Source organism: Oncorhynchus kisutch, linkage group LG8 (genome assembly GCF_002021735.2).
Source record: "Oncorhynchus kisutch isolate 150728-3 linkage group LG8, Okis_V2, whole genome shotgun sequence".
In the NCBI taxonomy this organism is placed as follows: domain Eukaryota; kingdom Metazoa; phylum Chordata; class Actinopteri; order Salmoniformes; family Salmonidae; genus Oncorhynchus; species Oncorhynchus kisutch.
In genome coordinates, this window is record NC_034181.2 from 46,661,780 (window position 1) to 46,689,103 (window position 27,324).

The 27,324-nt window shown below is 42.1% G+C and overlaps 1 protein-coding gene across 4 annotated transcripts in view; it reads right to left on the reverse strand.

Moving 5' to 3' along the window:
• LOC109895605 (glutamate receptor ionotropic, delta-2-like) overlaps positions 1–27,324 on the reverse strand; it is a 521,177-nt gene that overhangs the window by 93,924 nt on the left and 399,929 nt on the right. For all 4 annotated transcript variants that reach the window (XR_004210832.1, XM_020489443.2, XM_031830443.1 and 1 more), the window contains one exon: positions 23,529–23,841. Coding sequence is in view for 3 of the 4 variants with exons in the window: in XM_020489443.2 (XP_020345032.2) it covers positions 23,529–23,841 (313 nt within the window). In the remaining variant the exon portion in view is untranslated. The remainder of the gene's footprint in view (positions 1–23,528; positions 23,842–27,324) is intronic.

Here is a 27,324-nt window from a genome sequence, read left to right on the forward strand (position 1 = left end):
TACCTCATCCCTATATTTGTTTTTTTTCTGCTCTTTTGCACACCAGTATTTCTACTTGCACATCCTCATCTGCACATCTATCACTCCAGTGTCAACTGCTAAATTGTAATTACTTCACCACTATGGCCTATTTTTTGCCTTACCTCCTTACTTCATTTGTACACACTGTAAACAGATTTTCTATTGTGTTATTGACTTTACCTTTGTTTATCCCATGTGTAACTCTGTGTTGTTGTTTTCATCGCACTGCTTTGCTTTATCTTGGCCAGGTCGCAGTTGTCGCAAACTTCTCAACTGGCCTACCTGGTTAAATAAATGTGAAATAAAAAAAATATTAAAAATATTTTCAAATGGTCCTTTTTCACCCAGGGGAGCTCTGCATTTAATTGGTCTCATATGTGAAAGTCAATGCAATTTGTCATCGAAAAGAAATGAAATGATTGAAATTCTAATTATTCAATAGTTGGGTTTCGAGTTGAGGCATTTCTTCTTGAGATAGTCCCTGCAATGAAGTCTGGAGAGATATTGGACTCATTTCACAGAGTTAATGTTTCACCACTGAAAAGGTCTTAAGCCTTCCCAAGATAGGAACATAATTGGAACAGGAACTACTTATAAATAGATTTTTTAACTTACGGTCTCTCATACTATATGTCCTAACCTTTAGCTAATGAAACAGTTCCTGGAACAGTTGATGGCCAGTAAGACAGTAGGAGGAAGGCCATGCCTGATATTCCCACCTACTGTATTATCGATTCCCCTGTATGGCTCCTGGAGCCCCAGAAAAGATCATACCCTATATTATACCTGCAGAGGTCGCTGTATAATTGTCTATTACACTTCCTTGCATTTTCACATCTGTTTGAACGTTTGATTCCCAGAATATCAGAGAACAAGACGTCACACTATTTCCTGGAACAGACAGGAAAAAGTAATATTTGTCATGAAATCTGATGCTAAAGTGAGTGTTTGATTCCAATAACATATTAGAGGACATGGCGTCGCACTACAGTATGTCGGGAGAACAGAGAGGAAACCGCCCGGGCAGATATTGGTGGCCATTTTAATTAGCTCATCATGAAACAAACCAACCCTTGTCATCCTGTTGTTGATTTGTGGTCGAAATCTAGTTAGAATGATTGTACATTGCGAGTTCAACCAAAATATCAATTCACAATCAAACGGCAGTATGTTGAAAGAACATGTTTTTTTGATTCAACATACCTTTGCCCAGAGGGGATAGGTATATTTGTCATGAATCAAAAATGATTGCCATTTACATTTACAGATGTTGATGAGGCAACGTGGAAGTGCGCGACGAAGCACTTTCAGACCCACGTCTGCCTTTATCTCGCACCATTTAAGTGGAGGTGCAATGTAGAAATCGGAACGAAGCCTTATTGAACTGGTTGCACCTACGTCTGCCTATAGGAGCAGGTTGCTGTGTCATCAATAGTCCACAATCAGTTGAACGCCAGTGGGGGGGGGGGGGATTGTATTCCTTACAAAAGGGATCCGGTGTGAATCCAGCCCTGTCTGGCTGCCACATGTGGTGGTGGAAGATAAACTCCCAAGCCTGACATCACAATTCTATGGAAAACACAAATTTCCTTTTGAACCACATCAGCAAAATCCCTCTGATGTTGAAAAGGGAAATAACAGAGTCAGCTAATCCTTTCAGCTTATTTACTTGGTTTGTTTAGAATTTCAGGTTTTACAGTATAACAATGGGGAAATTCAGAGCCAGTTTTGCCACTGTTAACACGGCTGCTTGCATGAATATAGATGACACTGTACACAGTACAGTAGCCGATACAGTATGTAGCAAGCGGACCCGTATTTGAAACGGACAACAAATACCAAGCAAAGCACTTCGGTGTGACCACAGAATAAGAAGGGGTTCTTCACTCAAGTCAATGATGCCATAATGGGTCTTGATGGGGGAAAAAATCGACACAGTTGCATGTCAAGATATTCGTTTTCACAAAATATAATTTCACTTTGACAATATCACAATATTATTTTTGCGCAAGTATGTTTCCTTCGCAGCTTGTTCTATGTTTTAATAGGAAGCCAATTTTTTGGAGCACTTCTCCATGACTGACCAAAACTGGTTTTCTCATGGCCCCTCTCTTTTCCCTCTGCAGCAGAGACATGGTGAGCAATAGGTTTGAAACTAAGTAAAAGCACTATTTCAATGGACAATGACTTGGCACTGGTGGTGGTAGTAGTGTGCGTAAACAACGTGGTTCTGCCTGGCAGTGAACAGGGGTTGTGGATGTGCTCCTTGAGGTTGAGTGCACCTCTTTGAGGCCTTAATGATTTCCTTACCTTGAAATATGCCATCTCACAGGGTTGGTTAAAACATGACTACAGTACATCAGTGCAGACAGACCTGACTACTTCAAACAATCACATAAATGGTTGAGACTTTGATATTGTCAAAAACCCTTTATGCTAGTTTTGACTTGAGATGCGTTGACACTTGGGACCTGGAGTCTGCTGCCACAATAAAGATAGGATCCTTATCAAGAAAATTGCGGTCAACGTCTGTTTTGGACTTGAACATTTGAAGTCTGTCTTGCCTCAGCAGATCTCCTGTGACTCGTCACGCTCTTTCAGCTCTTTCAGCTCAAAGTCTGACGGCAATTTTCAGACGCTCATATTCAATTGAAGTTGTGTCACTGTCAATATTGAACTTTTACTTTAGTACTGAGGCTTCATCCCTCGATGGAGACAGAGGCTAGCTGAGTTTTTTTATCATCGTTTCAGGATGAGTTCTCGAGTTCTTGTCCTGAAGTAGTAGTCATGAAGGACAGTGGTTCTTGAAGGTTAGAAAGAATTTGGATGGAAACATATGCTGTATTGTGTGGCATGATGAAATCCCGCCCATGATGAAAACACGCCCACGATGAAATCACGCCCATGATGAAATCACGCCCATGATGAAAACACGCCCATGATGAAATTCTGCCCATGATGAAATCACGCCCATGATGAAATCCCGCCCATGATGAAAACACGCCCATGATGAAAACACGCCCATGATGAAATCCTGCCCATGTTGAATTCCCCCCCATGTCAAAGTCCCACCGCCCATTCACACACAAATACTGTACCGGTATGACAGAGCCGCCCCCTCTCAGACATGGCGCTACTCATTATTGTTCCAGCCTGGCCTCAAAGCTTAGACGTTACATAGTAAATGAAAAGCTGTGATGCTTAAATTACTATGACATGTTATGTTTGGTATGGTTAGATAAGTCAGCAGCCCAAAAAATGAAAGAAGAAGGTTGGTCGGAGAGGATGGGTGGGTGTTTAATTCAAACGAGTAGCAACGCAAGAGGTTGTGTGTTCAAATCACATTGCGAACAACTTTAGCTAATTAGTAACTTCGCAACTACTTACTATTGTTTTGCTACTTTGCAACTACTTGTTAGCTAACTTTAACCCCAAAACCTAACTCTTAACCCTAACCTTAACCCCTAACCACCCTAGCCTTAACCGCTAACCCTAACCCCCAACCCCTAGACTAGCTAATGTTAGCCACCTAGACACCTAGTTAACGTTAGCCACAACAAATTGGAATTCGTAACATATCATACGAATTGTAATCAAATCATACTAATTGTAATCCGTAGCATATCATACGAAATGGAAGATGGACTACCATTCTCAGTCAGGACTGGCACACTTAATCAGACATACAGTGCCTTGCGAAAGTATTCGGCCCCCTTGACCTTTGCGACCTTTTGCCACATTTCAGGCTTCAAACATAAAGATATAAAACTGTATTTTTTTGTGAAGAATCAACAACAAGTGGGACACAATCATGAAGTGGAACGACATTTATTGGATATTTCAAACTTTTTTAACAAATCAAAAACTAAAAGATTTAGCGTGCAAAATTATTCAGCCCCTTTACTTTCAGTGCAGCAAACTCTCTACAGAAGTTCAGTGAGGATCTCTGAATGATCCAATGTTGACCTAAATGACCAATGATGATAAATACAATCCACCTGTGTGTAATCAAGTCTCCGTATAAATGCACCTGCACTGTGATAGTCTCAGAGGTCCGTTAAAAGCGCAGAGAGCATCATGAAGAACAAGGAACACACCAGGCAGGTCCGAGATACTGTTGTGAAGAAGTTTAAAGCCGGATTTGGATACAAAAAGATTTCCCAAGCTTTAAACATCCCAAGGAGCACTGTGCAAGCGATAATATTGAAATGGAAGGAGTATCAGACCACTGCAAATCTACCAAGACCTGGCCGTCCCTCTAAACTTTCAGCTCATACAAGGAGAAGACTGATCAGAGATGCAGCCAAGAGGCCCATGATCACTCTGGATGAACTGCAGAGATCTACAACTGAGGTGGGAGACTCTGTCCATAGGACAACAATCAGTCGTATATTGCACAAATCTGGCCTTTATGGAAGAGTGGCAAGAAGAAAGCCATTTCTTAAAGATATCCATAAAAAGTGTCGTTTAAAGTTTGCCACAAGCCACCTTGGAGACACACCAAACATGTGGAAGAAGGTGCTCTGGTCAGATTAAACCAAAATGGAACTTTTTGGCAACAATGCAAAACGTTATGTTTGGCGTAAAAGCAACACAGCTCATCACCCTGAACACCATCCCCACTGTCAAACATGGTGGTGGCAGCATCATGGTCTGGGCCTGCTTTTCTTCAGCAGGGACAGGGAAGATGGTTAAAATTGATGGGAAGATGGATGGAGCCAAATACAGGACCATTCTGGAAGAAAACCTGATGGAGTCTGCAAAAGACCTGAGACTGGGACGGAGATTTGTCTTCCAACAAGACAATGATCCAAAACATAAAGCAAAATCTACAATGGAATGGTTCAAAAATAAACATATCCAGGTGTTAGAATGGCCAAGTCAAAGTCCAGACCTGAATCCAATCGAGAATCTGTGGAAAGAACTGAAAACTGCTGTTCACAAATGCTCTCCATCCAACCTCACTGAGCTCGAGCTGTTTTGCAAGGAGGAATGGGAAAAAATGTCAGTCTCTTGATGTGCAAAACTGATAGAGACATACCCCAAGCGACTTACAGCTGTAATCGCAGCAAAAGGTGGCGCTACAAAGTATTAACTTAAGGGGGCTGAATAATTTTGCACGCCCAATTTTTCAGTTTTTGATTTATTAAAAAAGTTTGAAATATCCAATAAATGTCGTTCCACTTCATGATTGTGTCTAACTTGTTGTTGATTCTTCACAAAAAAATACAGTTTTATATCTTTATGTTTGAAGCCTGAAATGTGGCAAAAGGTCGCAAAGGTCAAGGGGGCCGAATACTTTCGCAAGGCACTGTATATAATGTCAACCTACAGTAGAATCGCTGTCTGTCTGTTAGTATCGCCCTGAGAGGGGTTGACAATCATCAGCGGCATAGGTTCTATTTCAGCCTGCTATTGTTGGGGGGATAGGGCTACAGAATGTATTATTCATGTGTTTGGTAATGCACTCCTCTGCTCCATCTCCAAACCCACTTTGACTGAGAAGAATAAAAAAAAGTAGGAAATATCTGAAGGTAACTCTATGCTCCTCCAATATAATATCTCTCTCTTGCTTGGGAAAAGGACAGAGAGGTACTTAAATACTGCTGCCGATTGAAACATGGATATAGAATTAAATTGACACCTGATCCTTCCAATTCAATTTGTCGTGCAGATTCAATTACATTTTGATTCATTAGAATCACACTTGCAGGAATCTCATTTTTATTTGATTTAATAGTGTTGAACCTCTCAGTCACCGTATGAGATTAAAGGCAAAGTGTAACAGCCTTGCCTAAAACACTGCTCTTTTTCTACAGTCTGAGTGAAAGTGAATCTCAATATGACCACAAATTCACACTAAACAGGTTTTACTTTTAGAATTCACCCTTAGACAAAATTCTGTGACAAAATCCTAAAATCCCAAAGTTAGAAGGGGGAAAAACATAAATGGGTCCTGACACCTTAACAAATGAGTATTGACCCTGGGGTTTGCAGCTGTCTGTCTGTGGTGTCAAAACAGGAAGTGATCAAGATGCCTCCCCACAGGACCTGTCTCATGTGAGCTCAAGCCTTGGTCCCATTAGGTGAAACAAATGTGATGTCAGCTCTGACACTGGTCGTGTTCCACAGGATGTGACAGGTGTGGCGGAACGCCTTCCGACGCTGCCGTGTGTCACCCACACAGCCAAACAACGTCTGCCGCACACATTCTCAGGGAGCTGAGCAGTGAGGTCAGCAGTGCTCAGAGAGTATGCTGGGAGATGGGATTAGGGCGAGAGCGGGTGATGTGTCAGCTGTAATTACTGGTAGCAGGTAGGGGCTGGGAGGTGCTGCATGCTAGCAGGGCGTCCGGCTTCGCTCCAGCTTCACTGTTGTCTCTCACATCAGAATAATCAGAAGAGAAAGGGCTGAGGTGGAAGGGAAATTAGCCTCTCTCGGCCTGGACTTAGTCTGTAACCCCCCCTTAGTGAGGCTAACTGAGCACACACACACAGACCACAACACACACTGCCCCCTCTCTCTCTCTCTCTCTCTCTCTCTCTCTCTCTCTCCCTCACCGAGGGAAGACTTGGCACTGTCAGAGCTATCCATTAAGACGAGAGTCAGAGAGAATATACGTGGGAGAGACGCAGAGAGATACTGGGCTGTGTGTGTGTGTGTGTGTGTGTGTGTGTGTGTGTGTGTGTGTGTGTGTGTGTGTGTGTGTGTGTGTGTGTGTGTGTGTGTGTGTGTACCTGTGAAGAGGCAGTACAATACAAAGACAGGAACAGAGTTTCTTCAACTGCAGATTCTGTTCTCAAATCAGTCACTGTTCCCTAGGGCCTGGAACTCCTCCAATCCCTCCTCTCTCCTTTTCCTCACACTAGAACACCAACTGGGTGTGACATTTGCAGTAAAGAGCAGCTGGAGTGACGCTCCAAGAAGTGAATCAGAGAGGGGAATGAATAAATATTAAATTCTGCAGCACTGAGAGGGACCTGCCGCATGATTCATCTTTGCATCGACGATCCTGCTACAAGTGTTCAAACAGACATTGTCTATGGCTATTGCCTATATGTGCATCCCAAATGGCACCCTATTCCCTATAGTGTACCACTTTTGACTAGGGCATATTTAAGGGAATAGGGTGTCATTTGGGATGCACATATAGGCAACAGCCATAGACAATGTCTGTCCATATGTATTAGGCCAACCCACCCATCCATTATTGAACAAACGTAGCATGAAACAAGCTTGTGCTATCCATTTCTCTAACAAGGCAATGGAAAGAAGGACATGGTCTATTTTCATGGGGGGTTGCACTGATGAACTCTGTTTGGAGTCACAGCTAAGTCACATTCGCACAGTCTGGAATCAATCTCTTTTGGGCTTCTTCTGTTTCTTTGGATTTCCTTCTTGGCTCGCATTCTCTTTTTGTCTTGGCTTGGAGGATGAGGATGAGGCTGTGGCTGAGCTGTCCTATTTGGTGTGACATTGCCTTTGCAGCCAGCCTCCGCTGGCCTATCCAACACCAGACACGGGGAAAAGGGAGGTGGAGAGTTCCAGGGCTCCAGCGTGTCGTTTCGTCTGCCCGTGGCTTCTCAGATTAGGAAGCTAATAGCAGCCTGGATAAATCCAGGGCTTGCTGAGAGGCGGACTGGCCCTGGCCCTGTGTGTCAGCGATAAGGGGAGAGGCCAGGAGGAAAGCAGCATGTCTCTCTCTGTACAGTAAGGGTCCCCACAATGAGGCCCCTCAAAGCTGTTTATAAAAGTCCTTCCACAGCGGCAATCTTCCGGACTAAGGCGAGGGAAAGGAGGGGATGATGACAGAGTGTTGTGGGTCTTATAGATTCCAGACATGGCGAGGGAGAGTGATGGGGTTGCTGCCTGGAGGAGAAGGATGAAAGGGAGGAGGTGTTGGGAATTGCATATGAAAGGGCATGATGGTGGCCTATGGCCCTGGGTTTTAGAGCAGAGCCTGAGGTCTGTAGTTCCACTGCAGGATGAGTGAACACAGCGATTTGTACAGTACTGTAGCTGTGTGTGTGTGTGTGTGTGTGTGTGTGTGTGTGTGTGTGTGTGTGTGTGTGTGGTTCAGTGCGGGGGTGGAGCTGTCAGCGTAGCGCTCTCGCTGCAGCCATCTCTTAACTTCTTAGGGCTGAATTCCCATTAACGGGATCGATATGACAACAGCCAGTGATAGTGCAGGGCGCCAAATTCAAAACATCAAAAATCTAATAATTAAAATTCCTCAAACATACATGTATCTTATACCATTTTAAAAGTAGTCTTGTTGTTAATCCCATCACAGTGTCCGATTTCAAATAGGCTTTACGGTTTTGTTTGATATCAAAATATGAGTTTACATTGGCACGTTACATTCACTAGTTCCAAAACATCCAGTGATTTTGCATAGCCACATCGATTCAACAGAAATACTCATCATAAATGTAGATGATAATACAAGTTATACACATGGAATTGTAGATATACCTCTCCTTAATGCAACCACTGTGTCAGATTTTTTTTAAATTAACAGAAAAAGCAAACCATGCAATAATCTGAGACGGAGCTCCGAAAAATAATCAAATTAGCCGCCATGTTGGAGTGAACAGAAACCAGATATTACATGATAAATATTCCCTTACCTTTGATGATCTTCATCAGAATGCACTCCCAGGAATCCTAGTTCCACAATAAATGCTTGATTTGTTCGATAATGTCCGTTATTTATGTCCAAGTAGCTACTTTTGTTAGTGTGTTAGGTATACAAATCCAGACGCCCGTGCAGGTCGAGCATTACTTCGGACAAAAACTTCAAAAAGTAATATTACAGCTCAAAGAAGCATTTCAAACTAAGTATAGAATCAGTCATTAGGATGTTTTAATCATATATCTTCAATAAATTTTCAACCGGAGAATTCCTTTGTGTCTAGAGGAGCAACGATATCATGTGGAATGCGCATGACCAGGAAATGGCTCTCTGCCAGTAACCTGACTCATTCAGCTCTTATTCAGTCCCACAACACAGTAGAAGCCACATTCAAGTTTCTAAAGACGGTTGACATCTAGTGGAAACCCTAGGAAGTGCAACTTCATCCATATCCCACTGTGAATTCAAAGGGGCCTGGGTTGAATATCGACCAATCTCAGATTTCTAACTTCCTGTTTGGATTTCTTCCCAGGTTTTTGCCTGCCATATGAGTTCTGTTATAGTCACAGACATCATTCAAACAGTTTTAGATACTTCAGAGTGTCTATCCAATACTAATAATAATATGTATATATTTACAACTGAGACTGAGGAGCAGGCCGTTTACTCTGGGCACCCCTGGCACCTTTCATCCAAGCTACTCAATACTTCCCCTGCAGCCATAAGAAGTTAATTAGAACACACTCTGCGGGATGCCACCTAAACCTAACTCCTAACCCTAATCCTAAATGTAACCCCTTACCCTTAACATAACCTCTAAAATTTAAATAGCCTTTGTCCTCATGGGGATGTGGGAAATGTCCCCACGAGGGAGAATTCCTCTTGTGAATGTGCATGAATGTGCTGCTAGACCTCAGTCATGGGACCAAATGGAGGAAGGAGACTTCGATATGACTCAGTATTTCTGCTGGTTAATTGGAGCTGGTCTGAAAGAGAGATTAGACCTCAGGGGCGCTGCTAATCTGTTTCATTTTACTTCAAAACTCTGTAGTAAACAAAAGACTCTGAAATAACTTGGGTCTGAAAGGCATTCTGTAGCTCTGAGAGATCACTTTTAAACAACTAATGCTGGACACAGCTGACACAGGCATATTCCCCATTCTGAATAGTCCCCAAAGATAGAGTAGGTGATTTAGATGCACTGTAGATCTGATACAGTGGGATAGGTGTAAGCAAAATGGTGGAATATCCACCTAGACTATCCACCGCAAGGTGGCGCTATTACCGTATTGCAGGGATCCCCAATAGGCGGCCCGAGGACCAAGTTTGGCCAATGTGGGATTTTATTAGGAACCCCAAGTTTCCAATGAAAAAATGTTTTATGATATAATTTTTGACATTTTTGTTGTTGGACATAATAGACTGTAAAATCCCCAGGAAATCAGCTGAAAGCGATTTTAATTTAGGAAATAAATAAATAAAATAAATGAATAGGCATATGTGATCATATCCCAATGTAATAAAGGTTTGATATTATTCTGTTTTTGTCAAATACTATATCTGTTTGGGATTCTTGTGGTACATTTTCAGTGTACAAATTATTTATAACTATGTTGCCACCCCCTGACCATCCGCTCATGGACAAATCAGCCTATGGCTGAATGTATTGGGGACCCCTGCCCTATTGACTAGTGCTTTCAGAAAGTAATCACACCCCTTGACTTTTCCACATTTTGTTGTATTACAGCCTGCATTTAAAATTGATTAAATTGAGATGTTGTTTCACTGGCCTGCACACACAATACCCCATCATGTCAAAATGGATTTATGTTTTTCAAATATATATATATATATTTTTTAAATAAAAAATGAAAAGCTGAAATATCTTCAGTCAATAAGTATTCAACTCTAAATAAGTTCAGGAGTAAAAATGTCGTTTACATAATAAGTCATATAGACATGGACTCAGCAGTGAATTTCAAATGCAGATTCAACCACAAAGACCAGGGACGTTTTCCAAAGCCTCGCAAAGCTTTCAGCATGGTGAAGTTATTAATTCCACTTTCGATGGTGTATCAATACACCCAGTCATTGGAAAACCTCCCTGGTCTTTGTGGTTTGAATCTGTTTTTGAAATGCACTGCTCGAATGAGACCATACAGATAATTGTATGTGTGGGGTACAGAGATGAGTCAATACTTTGTAGAGCCACCTTTTGCAGCAATTACAGTTGCACGTATCTTGGGGTATGTCTCTATAAGCATGGCACATCTAGCCACTGGGATTTAGCCACATCTAGCCACTGGGTTCCGATGGTGTATAGCAATCTTTAAATCTTATGGCAGATTTTCAATTGGATTGAGGTCTGGGCTTTGACTAGGCCATTCCAAATTATTTAAATGTTTCCCCTTAACCCACTCGAGTGTTGCTTTAGCAGTATGCTTAGGGTCATTGTCCTGCTGGAAGGTGAACCTCCGTCCCAGTCTAAAATCTCTGGAAGACAGAAACAGGTTTCCCTCAAGAATTTCCCTGTGTTTAGCGCCATCCATCATTCCTTCAATTCTGACCAGTTTCCCAATCCCTGACGATGATCTTGGGGTGATGAGAGCTGTTGGGTTTGTGCCAGACATAGCGTTTCCCTTAATGGCCAAAAAGCTCAATTTTAGTCTCATCTGACCAGAGTACCTTCCATATGTTTGGGGGAGACTCCCACATGCCTTTTGGCGAACACCAAACATGTTTGCTATATCTTTCTTTAAACAATGGCTTTTTTCTGTCCACTCTTCCATAAAGCTCAGCTCTGTGGAGTGTAGGGCTTAAAGTGGTCCTATGGACAGATACAACAATCTCAGCTGTGGAGCTCTCTAGCTCCTTCAGGGTTATCTCTGATTAATGCCCGCCTTGTCTGGTCCATGAGTTTTGGTGGGCGGCCTTCTCTTGGCAGTTTTGTTATGGTCATATTGTTTTTGTTGTGGTCATATTCTTTCAATTTTCTAAGAATGGATTTAATGGCGCTGCATTGGATGGTCAAAGTTTTGGATCTTTTTTTATAACCCAACCCTGATCTGTACTTCTCCACAACTTCTCCACCTGTATGGAGAGCTCCTTGGTCTTCATGGTGCCGCTTGCTTGGTGGTGGCCCTTGCTTAGTGGTGTTGCAGACGCTGGGGCCATTCAGAACAGGTGTATATATACTGAGATTATGTGACAGATCATGTGACACCTAGATAGCACACAGGTGGACTTTATTTAACTAATTAATGTATGTGACTTCTGAAGGTAATTGGTTGCACCAGATCTTATTACGGACTTCATAGCAAAGGGGGTGAATACGTATGCACGCACCATTTTCCGTTTTTCATTTTGTATAATTTTTTGAAACAAGTAATTTTTTTCATTTCACTTCACCAATTTTGACTATTTTGTGTATGTCCATTACATGAAATCCAAATAAAAATCTATTTAAATTACAGGTTGTAATACAACATAATAGGAAAAATGCCAAGGGGATGAATACTTTTGCAAGGCCCTGTACTACCCTACCCCATTCAAAGGCACGTAACTCTTTTGTCTTGCCCATTCACCCTCTGAATGGCACCCACACAAGCAATTGTTGCAAGGTTGAAAATAATGTTTTTACCTGTCTCACCTACAGCTGTGGCGGTCATTAAATTTTGTTAGCCGGTGATTGTCAAACAATAAACTGCCAGGCTCACGGTAATTGAACGTTAATTAACATAACATCTCCTGGCAAGCCACTGATGCATTTGAAAAAGTCTAATAAATCCATGTAATATAGCCTACACTATCACAATAAATCCATTATTTATTTTAGACAGGTCTAGAGTAACATGATATGAAGTAAATGTTGTCTATTTCAGAAGAACAGAATAGCATACCCTGAGTTGTCCTTATGTTAGGCCCTGATCTGGCTATGCCGTAAGGCTGTGGGCTACACTAGTTCATTTAGCAGACAAGATTTGCTTATAATTCCGTGCCATTATTTTAGATTATTTCATAATATGAAGAATACAATTGAACATAGGTGAATAAAATTAAAAATGATATTTTCTCCAAACGATTTGAGCTCGTGCGCATATTGCCGCTATTCTGCATTGAGCGTTTAACAAAAAAACAGGTCCTTCTATATGCTAATTTCGAGTTATGTAACTTTAGTTAAACGAAGGTTAAATAAAATAAAAGTTGTGATACAAAATATGTTTGGATTTTTGTAACATTGTAAGGCTGCATGATGCAACTCTAATTCAGATTTGAAAAAAGTTGCATGAAAGGCATGAGCTCTGTTTTCTCACGCAATTGCATAGCCTATAGAAATGTTGCGCAACATGAACTCATGGGCTCTCATGAAGTACTTGATTTTTGAATAAATTTGCATTGATGTCAGTGTGATTGGAGGGACAATAGAGTGCTGAGTACCAGGCAGTTAGCAAGTTTGGTAGGCTACTAATTGTCACGTCTGGTCCCGCTCTCCCTCTCTGGCACTCGAGTTGATAATTCAATGTTCACTCCCTGTACCTGCTTGTCGTCTCTACCCGCGTCGATCCTTACACTAATGACCATCAGCAGCATCAGAGCTTGGAGGAGCGTAATTACGTAACTAAACAGTCACATGGAATTTGACTGCGGTCATGACCCGTGACCGCCGGTCTGACACTAATACAGTCACCGTAACAGCCCTATACTCCCCTTCATTTACACTGATTGAAGTGGATCGTAGCTTTCGCCTGGATTCACCTGGTGAGTCTGTCATGGAAAGAGCAGGTGTCCTTAATGTTTTGTACACCCGGTGTGTATTCTCTATTAGATGACAAAGATTCTCACATAGAAACTTAATTGGGAGGAAGAATGTTTGAAATACTTTTTACATTTGTATCACAAACCATTTTTGATACCTTTTACATTTGTATCACAAATCATGATGACAGTGGCCCTTTCAGGCCCGTTTCAGACCAATACATGCCTCCTGTAAGACCCTACGATCAGTGAACCGTACGTGATACAGACATCTTGGTGCCATTATAGTCCTTACAGTGCGCACTAACATATGGAGTATGTCTACCTTCTGAAATACAACGAGTACTTTGATGTTTAGACATGTTGTTTGGAACAATATACTCTTCAATCATATCACATTTCCAGAGCGATATGAACCATTATATCATAGACATTAAAATCAGTAGATAGTGGTAGCGTTGACGTTTTCCTATGGAAAACTCCTGATGCCGCATGAAGCAGGAAGTATTTTAATTTGAAGCATGCCATATTGCTGAATGGGGCTAAATGGCACCCCCAAAAAATCGCTAAGGATCATGGTGAAAGTGGCCGTAACTAGCAAAGGATCAGGTTCAATGTAGTCGCTTTCATCCTGCCTGAGAGAGTCAACTGGGAGCCTCCTCGTAGCCTGCCGGCCCATGATTGGTCTGTGTCAGCAGGTGGTCCTGTGTGAAGACAAATATAGTAGTCAGAATGGATCACTATTTAATTAAATGTCTCGATTTGTTGCGAACTTTAAAAATAATTCACAGTGGGGATCTAACTTGATCATAATAAACTGATTTTAGCGAACAAAACAATCGTCAACATTTTTTTTGCTTGGCTGTTCTGCCAATCGTAATTTACATAATTTACATAGACTTTCTAGGGTAGACCAGGGCTTTTGGCACCGCTAGGTTGCCACGCAGTAACCGACCATCAGAGCTCATGACTTCACACTCCAGACCGGACATTGAGGGCCTGCATTTTATACTTACAAATCAGTTGCGGTCAATGCTGTTTAAGATGAGGGAGGACACTTCTTTTTTTTAATGAGCATGGTCTTATTTCTATTACAGCATATTGGATGACTGTCATTCATATTCCATTCACCCAGCTGAATGTTACATCGATAGGTTTAGGCTACTACATGATACTCTAACTTTCCCTGTACCCATCATGAGGTTGCTACAACCTAGCCAATGATTGAACGTTTACAACGTAGGTGAACAGGTGGAGAGAAACATTTGAGTAATTAAGGTGACAGACTGTGGCACATTCAATACCGCCTTGCACACTCTTGCCTGCATCTAGCTGATCTAGGGTGTAATCATTAGTACAACAGTTGTGACCCGTTCTTTTTGCTTCCGTTTAAGAAATGTTTTTCAACAGAATCGGCAGAATGATTCTGATCAATCTTCCCTCTAGCTGCGGGCAGAAGAAATTCTAGTCCGCGCAGAGAAGCAGGAGATTGAATTTCTCTCAACTTTCTAGAGTTTTCCCCATCAGTTAACACTATCAACACGATCAATTCCCTATACTGTGGGAAATGTGATCGAATCAACGCAATTACTAGCCACTTTCAATGCAACATACTGAAACGAAACGAACTATGCAAGACTTACTATGCAAAACTAGCCATGCAAGATATTCTGTTATAGGCAGAGCGCATCGGAGTATGATTCTATTGCATTGACAGGCACGACTGGCCTGTACTCTACACAGACTGGTGTGCCATAACCAATCAGAGTTGCAGTAGGCCTACATGAAAATAGACTATTGCCATATATGGATTTGTGCCATTCACTTGGAACTGGACTGCTTTACAGCATGAGTGGTCACGATTATTATGTCTTTGTTTTGAGATCAAAGCGAGATTTGCATATAGCCACATATGTTCATTTGTTCATATTCTTTGCTAGTTAGTAAGTTATTAGCCCATTTATGAGTGGAGTGAAGTATTTAAGTAAAAATACTTTCAAGTTCTATATATCTGTACTTTACTTTACTATTCATAATTTGGACAACTTTTACTTTTACTGCACTACATTCCTAAAGAAAAGAATGTACTTTGTACTCCATACTTTTTCCTTGACAGCCAGAAGAACTCATTACATTTTGAAACAGGACAGGAAACTGGTCCAATTCACACACTTATCAAGTGAAAATTCATGGTCATCCCTACTGCATCTGATCTGTCGGACTCACAAATGCTTAGTTTGTAAATTATGTCTGAGTGTAGGCTGTGTTGGCTATCCGTAAATAAATATAATTAAATAAAACTGTGCCGTCTGGTTTGTCAAACTTAAGGAATTTGAAATAATTTATACTTTAACTTTGAACTATTTAAGTATACAGTGCATTCAGAAAGTATTCAAATTCAAATTTTTCCACATTTTGTTACATTAGAGCCTTATTCTAAAATTGATTAAATCGTTTTCCCCTTCAACAATCTACACACAATACCCCATGATAACAAAGCAAAACAGATTTTTTGAAATGTTTGCAAATGGTTAAATAATAAAAACGTAAATATCACATTTACATAACAAAATGTGGAAAAAGTTAAGGGGTCTGAATACTTTCCGAATGCACCGTGTGTTAGCAATTATATTTACTTTTGATACTTAAGTATATTTAAAAGCAAATGCTTTTAGACTTTAACTCAAGTAGTATTTTACTGGGTGAATCACTTTTACTTGAGTTCCCACTAGAGCACAAAATGTGTACATTTCTAGCCATCTTTGAAAAGCAAGTCAGGAAAAGGGCTTTGTTCTATGTCTTAAAGGGGAAGTGTTGTATTTTGAGACAGGCTTGAATAAGCTTAGTAGCCAATAGGCAGAGGGTAGCATAATTTGCCGGATTCTCTGCAATAATTGTCACATCTGCTCCTGCTACGCCCTCTGGTGTTCATCCGGTGTCTTCTTGATCTACAGTTACTCCCCCTGTACACTCACTCTCTCACTCTCTCTCTCTCACCCTCTCCCTCTCTTTGTGATTGTGTGGTTGGAGACAGGTGTGCTGGAGTCAGAGCAGATCCCTACCAGCTGCAACTCGTTCCATAATCAAGACCTCTACAAATACTCTACATGTCCTGCCACTTCCACTCTGCCAGATCGTAATCTCTGATCAGTCAGTTCATGATTCTAGCCATTTATTAGTACTCAAGATCCTATTACTCTGCTGTGCCTGTTTCCCTGCCTGACACCGTTTATGTGGTGTGGGGGCTGTGCTTTGGCAAAGTGGGTGGGGTTATATCCTTCCTGTTTGGCCCTGTCTGGGGGTGTCCTCGGATGGGGCCACAGTGTCTCCTGACCCCTCCTGTCTCAGCCTCCAGTATTTATGCTGTAGTAGTTTTTGTCAGAGCCCTAGAACCATGCCTCAGGACTACCTGAGGTGCTGACTCCTTGCTGTCCCCAGTCCACCTGGCCGTGCTGCTGCTCCAGTTTCAACTGTTCTGCCTTATTATTATTGGACCATGCTGGTCATTTATGAACATTTGAACATCTGTTCTGTTCTGTTTCAATCATCAAGTTTGCGGACGACACAAGTGGTAGGCTTGATTACCAACCACGACGAGATGGCCTACAGGGAGGAGGTGAGGGCCCTCGGAGTGTGGTGTCAGGAAAATAACCTCACACTCAACGTCAACAAAACTAAGGAGATGATTGTGGACTTCAGGAAACAGCAGAGGGAACACCCCCCTATCCACATCGATGGAACAGTAGTGGAGAGGGTAGCAAGTTTTAAGTTCCTCGGCATACACATCACAGACAAACTGAATTGGTCCACCCACACAGACAGCATCGTGAAGAAGGTGCAGCAGCGCCTCTTCAACCTCAGGTGGCTGAAGAAATTCGGCTTGTCACCAAAAGCACTCACAAACTTCTACAGATGCACAATCGAGAGCATCCTGGCGGGCTGTATCACCGCCTGTATCACCGGGGGCAAACTACCTGCCCTCCAGGACACCTACACCACCCGATGTTACAGGAAGGCCATAAAGATCATCAAGGACAACAACCACCCGAGCCACTGCCTGTTCACCCCGCTATCATCCAGAAGGCGAGGTCAGTACAGGTGCATCAAAGCTGGGACCGAGAGACTGAAAAACAGCTTCTATCTCAAGGCCATCAGACTGTTAAACAGCCACCACTAACATTGAGTGGCTGCTGCCAACACACTGACTCAACTCCAGCCACTTTAATAATGGGAATTGATGGGAAATGATGTAAAATATATCACTAGCCACTTTAAACAATGCTACCTAATATAATGTTTACATACCCTACATTATTCATCTCATATGTATACGTATATACTGTACTCTATATTATCTACTGCATCTTTATGTAATACATGTATCACTAGCCACTTTAACTATGCCACTTTGCTTACATACTCATCTCATATGTATATACTGTACCCGATACCATCTACTGTATCTTGCCTATGCCGCTCTGTACCATCACTCATTCATATATCTTTATGTACCTATTCCTTATCCCCTTACACTTGTGTGTATAAGACAGTAGTTTTGGAATTGTTAGTTAGATTACTTGTTGGTTATTACTGCATTGTCGGAACTAGAAGCACAAGCATTTCACTACACTCGCATTAACATCTGCTAACCATGTGTATGTGCCAAATTAAATTTGATTTGATTTGATTTATAATCTCCACCCGGCACAGCCAGAAGAGGACTGGCCACCCCACATAGCCTGGTTCCTCTCTAGGTTTCTTCCTAGGTTTTGGCCTTTCTAGGTAGTTTTTCCTAGCCACCGTGCTTCTACACCTGCATTGCTTGCTGTTTGGGGTTTTAGGCTGGGTTTCTGTACAGCACTTTGAGATGCAGATATTTTATTCACCACCACTACCTTGGATTCCCCTCAGGCCCTTTTTACCCTGTTCTACTCAGCCAATTCCAACCTCAGTCTCCACATCTGTTTTTTCTGCAACTCATCCGAGCTTCCCCGGACCTGCACTCCATATCTCCCTGTGTAACAATAAATATTTTGGTTCATTCATCCCTGTTTCCTCATCTGAGTCTGCTCTTTTGGGTTCTCCTGTGTCGCTCTGCATAACAATAATAGTATGGGAATAAGTGGTTTCTTGCATCAAACAAATGTTCAGTCACATCCTTGTCTGGAGGACAAGTGGATAAACAGGTTAATGTCAAGCCCAGCATGTTTTTTTTCTCCAAAAGTGTAAACACCACACATTGGCTGCTACTGTAGGCTGAATGATAGAACCCCTATTTCCATGGTAGGCCAGTCTGGTAGGACTACATTATGATCGAATAGCCACAGTAGCCTACATGGCCACTGTTTAAACAGTCAATTAAAACACGTACAGCTTCAGTGTTCACAGTAAACAAGTGCAGGAAGTTGCATGAAATTTTCACAACATTCAAGTTTGTGCTCAGCAAAAAAATATATTTTGGAGGGAACATTGCCCCTGATTACACGCAAACACAGTCACTTTCATAGTAGCCACATACAAGCATTATCATTTGGTTCATTGTATAATTACTTCTCGCATCTTCAGCTAGCATCCCTCTCTGTTTGAGCCGGGTGTTTAAGTATTCTAAACTAGCTAGCTGCATTTGCTAGCTAAGTGAAAGATATATATTTTTAAAGAAATGTATATTGTTCAACTATTGTCTTTCTCTCTATTTGAGTCAACCACTCACCACATTTTATTAACTGCAATGATAGCTAGCTGTAGATATTGCTTTCAGTTCTAGATTAATTCTCTGAACCTTTGATTGGGTGGACAACATCTCAGTTCATGCTGCAAGAGCTCTGATAGGTTAGAGGACGTCCTCTGGGAGTTGTCATAATTACTGCGTAAGTCTATGGAAGAGGGTGAGAGCAATGAGCATCATAGGTTTTGTATTGTAGTCCATATACCCAGAGGAGGACAGAAACTAGCTGTCCTTCAGCTACACCATGGTGCAACCCTACAGAGTGCTGTTGAGGCTACTGTAGACCTTCATTGCGAAACACTGTATTTAAATCAATGATTTGGTAACGTGAATATATTTAGTAAAGTTTTTTCTAAAAAGGATTAAAAAATATATATGTTTCACTGAAAAAATTCAAATAAATTCACTGAGGAGGATTGTCCTCCTTATCTTCCTCTGAGGAGCCTCCACTGACTGGCATTAAATGTCATTAACCAATCACATTCCTCCTTTAGGATTGCACAATCAGCAAATCACCAGCAGAGGGAGTTCCCATTGAATACATTTAACATTCAGTGTGTTGGTGGTGCTCATAAAATTAATCAGAACTTCAGTGGGCAGAGAGCCCACTCTTGAAATTGTATGTACTTGTTGAGTATATTGTTCCCAACAATATGTCTTAAAATGTAAAAAATCAAAAAGGGTAGTTTTGAGATATTCATATTAATATTTTTAATGTTCATGTGAAACATTATTTTTCAGAATCTAGACATACTCCATATGTTAGTGCACACTAAAAGGACTATAATGACACCAATATGTTGTCTGTATCATGTACGGTTCACAGATAATAGAGTCTTACAGGAGGCATGTATTCTCCTCCTATAGGGACGAGGTCAGAGACCTGGCCCGGTGGTGCCAGAATAACAACCTAACCCTCAACGTAACAAAGACTAAGGAGATGATTGTGGACTACAGGAAAAGGAGGACTGAGCACGTCCCCATTCTCATCGACGGGGCTGTAGTGAAGCGGTCGACTAGTTGCCATACCAGGCAGTGATGCAACTAGTCGACCGCAAGGCACTACGGAGGGTAGTTCGTATGGCCCAGTACATCACTGGGCCTACGCTGTCTGCCCTAAAAATTGGCAAGCCACCCCAGTCATAGACTGTTCTCTCTACTACTGCATGGTAAGCGGTACCGGAGTGCCAAGTCTAGGACAAAAAGGCTTCTTAGCAGTTTTTACCCCCAAGCCATAAGACTCCTGAACATGTAATCAAATGGCTAACCGGGCTATCGGCATTGTGTCCTGCCACCCACCACCCGCCAACCCCTCTTTTACGCTACTGCTACTCTCTGTTCATCATACTGTATATGCATAGTCACTTTAACTATATCTACATGTACATACCACCTCAATCAGCCCGACTAACCGTTGCCTGTATATAGCCTCGCTACTGTATATAGCCTTGCCACTGTTATTTTTCACTGTCTTATTACTGTTGTTTTTATTTCTTTACTTACCTATTGTTCACCTAATACCTTTTTTTCACTGTTGGTTAGAGCCTGTAAGTAAGAATTTCACTGTAAGGTCTACCTACACCTGTTGTATTCGGCGCACGTGACAAATAAACTTTGATTTGATACTGTAGATCTAAAAAGGTAAAAAGCATCCTTTCTCTCAATTAAGTGTATATGAGAGAATTGCCAGGACAATCAGAGATACTTAAAATAATTTCCGTTTTTGCTTGCGTGGAATCGCCCATCTTCAGACTCTATGTGTACTGAGGACCTCCAAATCAATTCCCCCCTGAGGACAATGTCTGAGACCCAAATGGCACCCTATTCCCTATATACAGCACATATTTTGACCAGATCCCCATGAGCCCTGGTCATTAGTAGTGCACTAAATACTGTATAAAGGGAAAAGGGTGTTATTTGGGATGTGTCAGGATACTGAAGAGGTTTGAGACAGAGTATTTAAATAACAGTATCCCCGCCAGCATAGTGTGTGTGTGCTTGTGTGCCCCCCCTTGGGTTGTGCCATGGCGGAGATCTTTGTGGGCTATACTCGGCCCTGTCTCAGGATGGTAAGTTGGTGGTTGAAGATATCCCTCTAGTGGTGTGGGGGCTGTGCTTTGGCAAAGTGGGTGAGGTTATATCCTTCCTGTTTGGCCCTGTCCGGGGGTGTCCTCGGATGGGTCCACAGTGTCTCCTGACCCCTCCTGTCTCAGCCTCCAGTATTTATGCTGCAGTAGTTTATGTGTCGGGGGGCTAGGGTCAGTTTGTTATATCTGGAGTACTTCTCCTGTCCTATTCGGTGTCCTGTGTGAATCTAAGTGTGCGTTCTCTAATTCTCTCCTTCTCTCTCTCGGAGGACCTGAGCCCTAGGACCATGCCCCAGGATTACCTGACATGATGACTCCTTGCTGTCCCCAGTCCACCTGGCCGTGCTGCTGCTCCAGTTTCAACTGTTCTGCCTTCTTATTATTCGAACATGCTGATCATTTATGAACATTTGAACATCTTGGCCATGTTCTGTTATAATCTCCACCCGGCACAGCCAGAAGAGGACTGGCCACCCCACATATGCTCTCTCTAATTCTCTCTTTTTTTCTCTCTCTTGGAGGACCTGAGCCCTAGGACCATGCCCCAGGACTACCTGACATGATGACTCCTTGCTGTCCCCAGTCCATCTGACCGTGCTGCTGCTCCAGTTTCAACTGTTCTGCCTTATTATTATACGACCATGCTGGTCATTTATGAACATTTGAACATCTTGGCCATGTTCTGTTATAATCTCCACCCGGCATAGCCAGAAGAGGACTGGCCACCCCACATAGCCTGGTTCCTCTCTAGGTTTCTTCCTAGGTTTTGGCCTTTCTAGGGAGTTTTTCCTAGCCACCGTGCTTCTACACCTGCATTGCTTGCTGTTTGGGGTTTTAGGCTGGGTTTCTGTACAGCACTTTGAGATATCAGCTGATGTACGAAGGGCTATATAAATACATTTGATTTGATTTGATTTAATTCTGTGTGTGTTTGTCATTGTGTCTGTGTGTCTCAATGGCTGCGTTTACACAGGCAGTCCATTTATGATCTTTTTTCCACTTGTTGGTCTTTTGACCAATCACATCAGATCTTTTCACATCAAATCTTTATCGGAGATGATCTGATTTGTCAATAGGGGAAAATAATATCAGAGTTGTACTGCCTGTGTAAACGCAGCCTATGTGTGTATTTACGCATGAACTGAGCCTTGGGATGTTGATGTCTATTCAACGCATAATGAGACACAATTGACCAAGGCTCTCCTGCATCAAGCTCTTGTAGATTGCCTCGTTGTTGATACTGAGGTGAGAATTGGTTTACTAATAATTTGATAATGACTAGATGACTTAAGTGTAATTACAACTAAAAGAAGATCGATTGTGAATAAAAGGGAACAATTAGCATTTATCATGATCATCATTACCGGCATTAGTAAAATGTAGATTGAGAATTTGCTTGTTTTGCTGTGAGCTCATCGGCGGCTCATTCAAAATAAAATATTCCACCAACTCTAAAATCATTCCCAGAATTTGCATAATTAATGTGGCCCAAAATGTACTAATCTGAGTCCTTGAGCATATATAATAACAAATACTAATCGCACTCTGAAAAAAAAAACTTAGTCAATGCCATTATCACTCTCTGCTTTTTCTTTGCTTTCGTCTATTTTCCCTAAGCTCACCTCTTTTCCTCAAATCCAGAGAAATGGATTTCAGCCTGACCTTTGAAAGAACGCTGAAAGACAACCGTCACCATGTTTTTGTCTCTCGTTCCCTCTACACATCCAACACTGTCACGACTTCTACCGAAGTCGAAGCCTCCCCTTGTTCGGGCAGTGCTCGGCGGTCTTCTAGCCATCATTGATCCATTTTTCATTTTCCATTGGTATTGTCTTGTCTTCCTACACACCTGGTTTCAATCCCATTCATTACCTGTTGTGTATTTAACCCTCTGTTCCCCCTCATGTCTTTGTCAGAGATTGTTTGTTATTCAGTGTTGTGTTGGTTTTTGTATTGGTGCGCGACGGGTCCTCGTACCCACTTTGTTTATTGTTACATTTAGTGTATGGAGTATGTTTCATTTAGCTGTTATTAAATACTCCATTACACTCAGTTTGATTCCCCTGCGCCTGACTTCCCTGCCACCGATACACACAACTCTGACAAATACTTCTCTCTCTTCTCCCACCTGTTTCACTTTCATCTCTATTTCTCTTCAACATAAACCCATCCCCTTGCAATACTCACATTTTAAAGAACAATTAATCTATTAAAAACAGGGATAGTAAAGGGTACATAATGCACACCAGGTGCTGAAAATTAATTTCTAAAGAAAACAAAAGTATACCAACCAAAATGAACTCACCCTGCTGGACGAATGATCCGTAGACAAACCACATGGAGTTGTAGAGGGTGGTGGAGGAGACGGAGCCCATGGGCAGGCGCGGCGGGTTGAGCCAATTGAGCAGGTAGACCAGTATGCCCACCAGTAGCACCGTGCCCGCGATGCATGCCCATAGCGACAGGTCAAAGGGCGCCAGGCAGGCGAACATGTCCACGGTGCGTTCAGCCTTCCTGAGCAGCACGCCCACCGAGTAGTCCATGTAGCGCGTGGTAAAGTCCACCACACTCTCCCGCTCTGGTGTGATGGTGAGAGCCGAGAGACCCATGTCAGCACGCTGGAAAACAAAACACACGCATGGACACACACACACGCAAACGCACGCACACACAAGCACAGATTCATTAATGCCAAGATTCAAGGTGTGTGGAATTCAAGAGAATTAGGGGATTCTGTGAACACACACATCAGAAATCACTGCATCCAACAGGTTCGGTGGTAAGGAGGAGAGGTATGAGAAATGAAACTTTGCTCGGAGTTCTGATTTTAGACATTCATTTCATTCATGCGTACATCAATAGAATCACATCTGCTTTCTGCCATGGCTATTCTGTCGCTGCTGATGATCACAGTCCTCCTCTCCTTTCTTTTGTCAAAACAGACACATATCGACTCCACACTCGCTATCTGACACACTTCATACTCACACACTTCTCAGACGAGACGGATAGGGGAAAAGACAATACCATGTTAATTACCTAGAGACTGCATCGGGAAATTGAGGGATTGCCATTTTCTGTGTGACCGTCTATTGTATTGATGCGAAGCAGAGGTTATGGAGATGAATATGGCTGGGAGTCATAGTGTGAGCGTAGGAGGAGTTCAGTCATCTTCAAGAAATTGTTTTTAGGAAGAAACCGGAGGATGAGGGTACCTCGATAGATCATTAAGCCACTAAGCCAATCAGAGAGCCTGAATTAGAATGCCACGGTCCTACTATAACTGATAACCTCACAATATTTGTGTGTGTGTGTGTGGGGGGGGGGGGGGGGGGGTTATGCAGGCCAGGGTCAGCTCTAAACCCACTAAGGCTAATTTAATTTCCTCCCACATGTTGTGTCTCATTATTATAAGACGCTGTGTGCAAATACTGTATACACTGAGTGTACAAAACATAAGGAGCACCGGCTCTTTCCATTACATAGACTAACCAGGTGAATCCAGGTGAAAAATATGATCCCTTATTGATGTCACTTGTTAAATCCACTTCAATCAGTGTAGATGAAGGGGAGGAGACAGGTTAAAATAGGATTTTTAAGCCTTGAGACTATTGAGACTTTGATTAGGTATGCGTGCCATTCAGAGGGTGAATGGGCAAGACAAAATAGTTAAGTGCCTTTGAACGGAGTATGGTAGTATGTGCCAGACGCACCAGTTTGACTGTGTCAAGAACTGCAACGCTGCTGGGGTTTTCACGCTCAACAGTATCCCGTGTGTATCAAGAATGGTCCACCACCCAAAGGACATCCAGCCAACTTGACACAATAGTGTGACGCATTGGAGTCAACATGGGCCGACACATGAGGCTATTCTGAGGGCAAAAGGAGGTGCAACTCAATATTAGTAAGGTTTGTCCTATATAGTGCACTACTTTTGACCAGGGACCATAGGATTCTGGTCAAAAATAAAGCACTTAATAGGGAATTGGGTGCCACCTGGGACACACCCTATGACTAACATAAGAACAGAGTGCTACTTCCCTTTTGCTCTGTTTTATTTCAATACCAGGGGTGAAATAGCTCCTACCAGCTGACATCAAGTGAATAACATACAACTGTGTGAGAATATGAATGACTCCACATCTAAATGGTGTCGACGAGATTCAGTGTGGGTTATTCCGAACCGAACTAGCACTGTTCATACATCTGGTTTGCATCCCAAATTGCAACCTATTCTCTTTATAGTAGACTACTTTAAATTAAAGGTAGTGCAGGATAAAGGGAATTGGGTGCCATTTGGAATGCCCTCCTAGTTATAGCTCCAGAACTAGCACTAGCATATATAGTTTAATGAGGAAAAAACTAGTGATAGTTCCCACATGGGGTAAGAAGAGCTGATGTTATTTTACCACACACACACACACACACACACACACACAAACACACACACACACACACACACACACACACACACACACACACACACACACACACACACACACACACACACACACACACACACACACACACACACACACACACACACACACACACACACACACACAATTAATCACTGTTGACTTAATTAGCTCATTTCACGGTCTGGTAAGGAAACAACATGCTTAAACAGGCAGAAATGGTCATTTATTGTACGCAGCACATGTCGCAAAAACCATCAAACGCTATTATGAAGGACCGCCACAAGAAAGGAAGACCCAGAGTTACTTCTACTGCAGAGGATAAGTTCATTAGAGTTACGAGCCTCAGAAATTGCAGGCCAAAATAAATGCTTCACAGAGTTCAAATAACAGACACATCTCAACATCAACTGTTCAGAGGAGACTGCATGGAGGAGTAGGTGTGATGGTGTGTGGGTGCTTTACTGGTGACACTGTCAGTGACTTAAAAAAAAATTCAAGGCACACTTAACCAGCATGGCAACCACAGCCTTCCGTAGCGATACGCCATCCCATCTGGTTTGCGCTTAATGGGACTGTTGTTTTTCAACAGGACAATGACCCAACACACCTCCAGGCTGTGTAAGGGCTAGTTGACCAAGAAGGAGAGAGATGGAGTGATGCATCAGATGACCTGGCCTCCACAATCACCCAACCTCAACCTAATTGAGATGGTATGGGATGAGTTGGACCGCAGAGTGAAGGAAAAGCAACCAACAAGTGCTTAGCATATGTGGGAACTCCATCAAGACTGTTGGAGCATTCCAGGTGAAGCTGGTTGAGAGAATGCCAAGAGTGTGCAAAGCTGTCATCAAGGCAACGGGTGGCTACTTTGAAGAATATAACATTTGAAAAATATATTTGGATTTGTTTAACACTTTTTTTGTTACTACATGATTCCATATGTGTTATTTCACAATGTTGATGTCTTCACTATTATTCTACCATGTAGAAAATAGTATAAAGAAATAAAAACCCTTGAATGAGTAGGTGTGTCCAAACCTTTGACTGCTACTGTATATAAAATATTTATTTTGTATATATTTACAAATATATATATATATTTGGGGGATTGGAAATTATGCAGTACACGTCAATCTTTCTGCAATATTGAAGCTGATCTACCCCCTAAAAACCATATATAAAAAATTATTATAATAATAATATCCTTGAAGAATGAATAACAATGTACCTGACACTCTTTTTGAACCTTCATTTAACCTTCATTTAACTAGGCAAGTTAGTCAAATTATTATTTACAATGAACGCCTACCCTGGCCAAACCCAGACGATGCTGGGCCAATTGTGCGCCTCCCTATGGGACTCCCAATCACAGCCAGATGTCATACAGCCTGGATTCGAACTGGGGACTGTAGTGACGCCTCTCGCATTGAGATGCAGTGCCTTAGACTGCTGCACCACTCGGGAGCCCAATAAAAATCACAATATGCCTAAAGGAATAGAGGCAAAGGTAATACGACAAAAATTATATTAACATTTTTCCCTTTGGCCTGTGTTTGTAGTCTTACGCACAGGCATATTCCCAGAAGCGCTCATTTAATTAAGGAAGAAAATTGGAAGCGGCAGTGTTAGAATCAGTGTAGAATGGCATTAGGAATCAAAAAGAGTCTGAAAAAGGGAAAA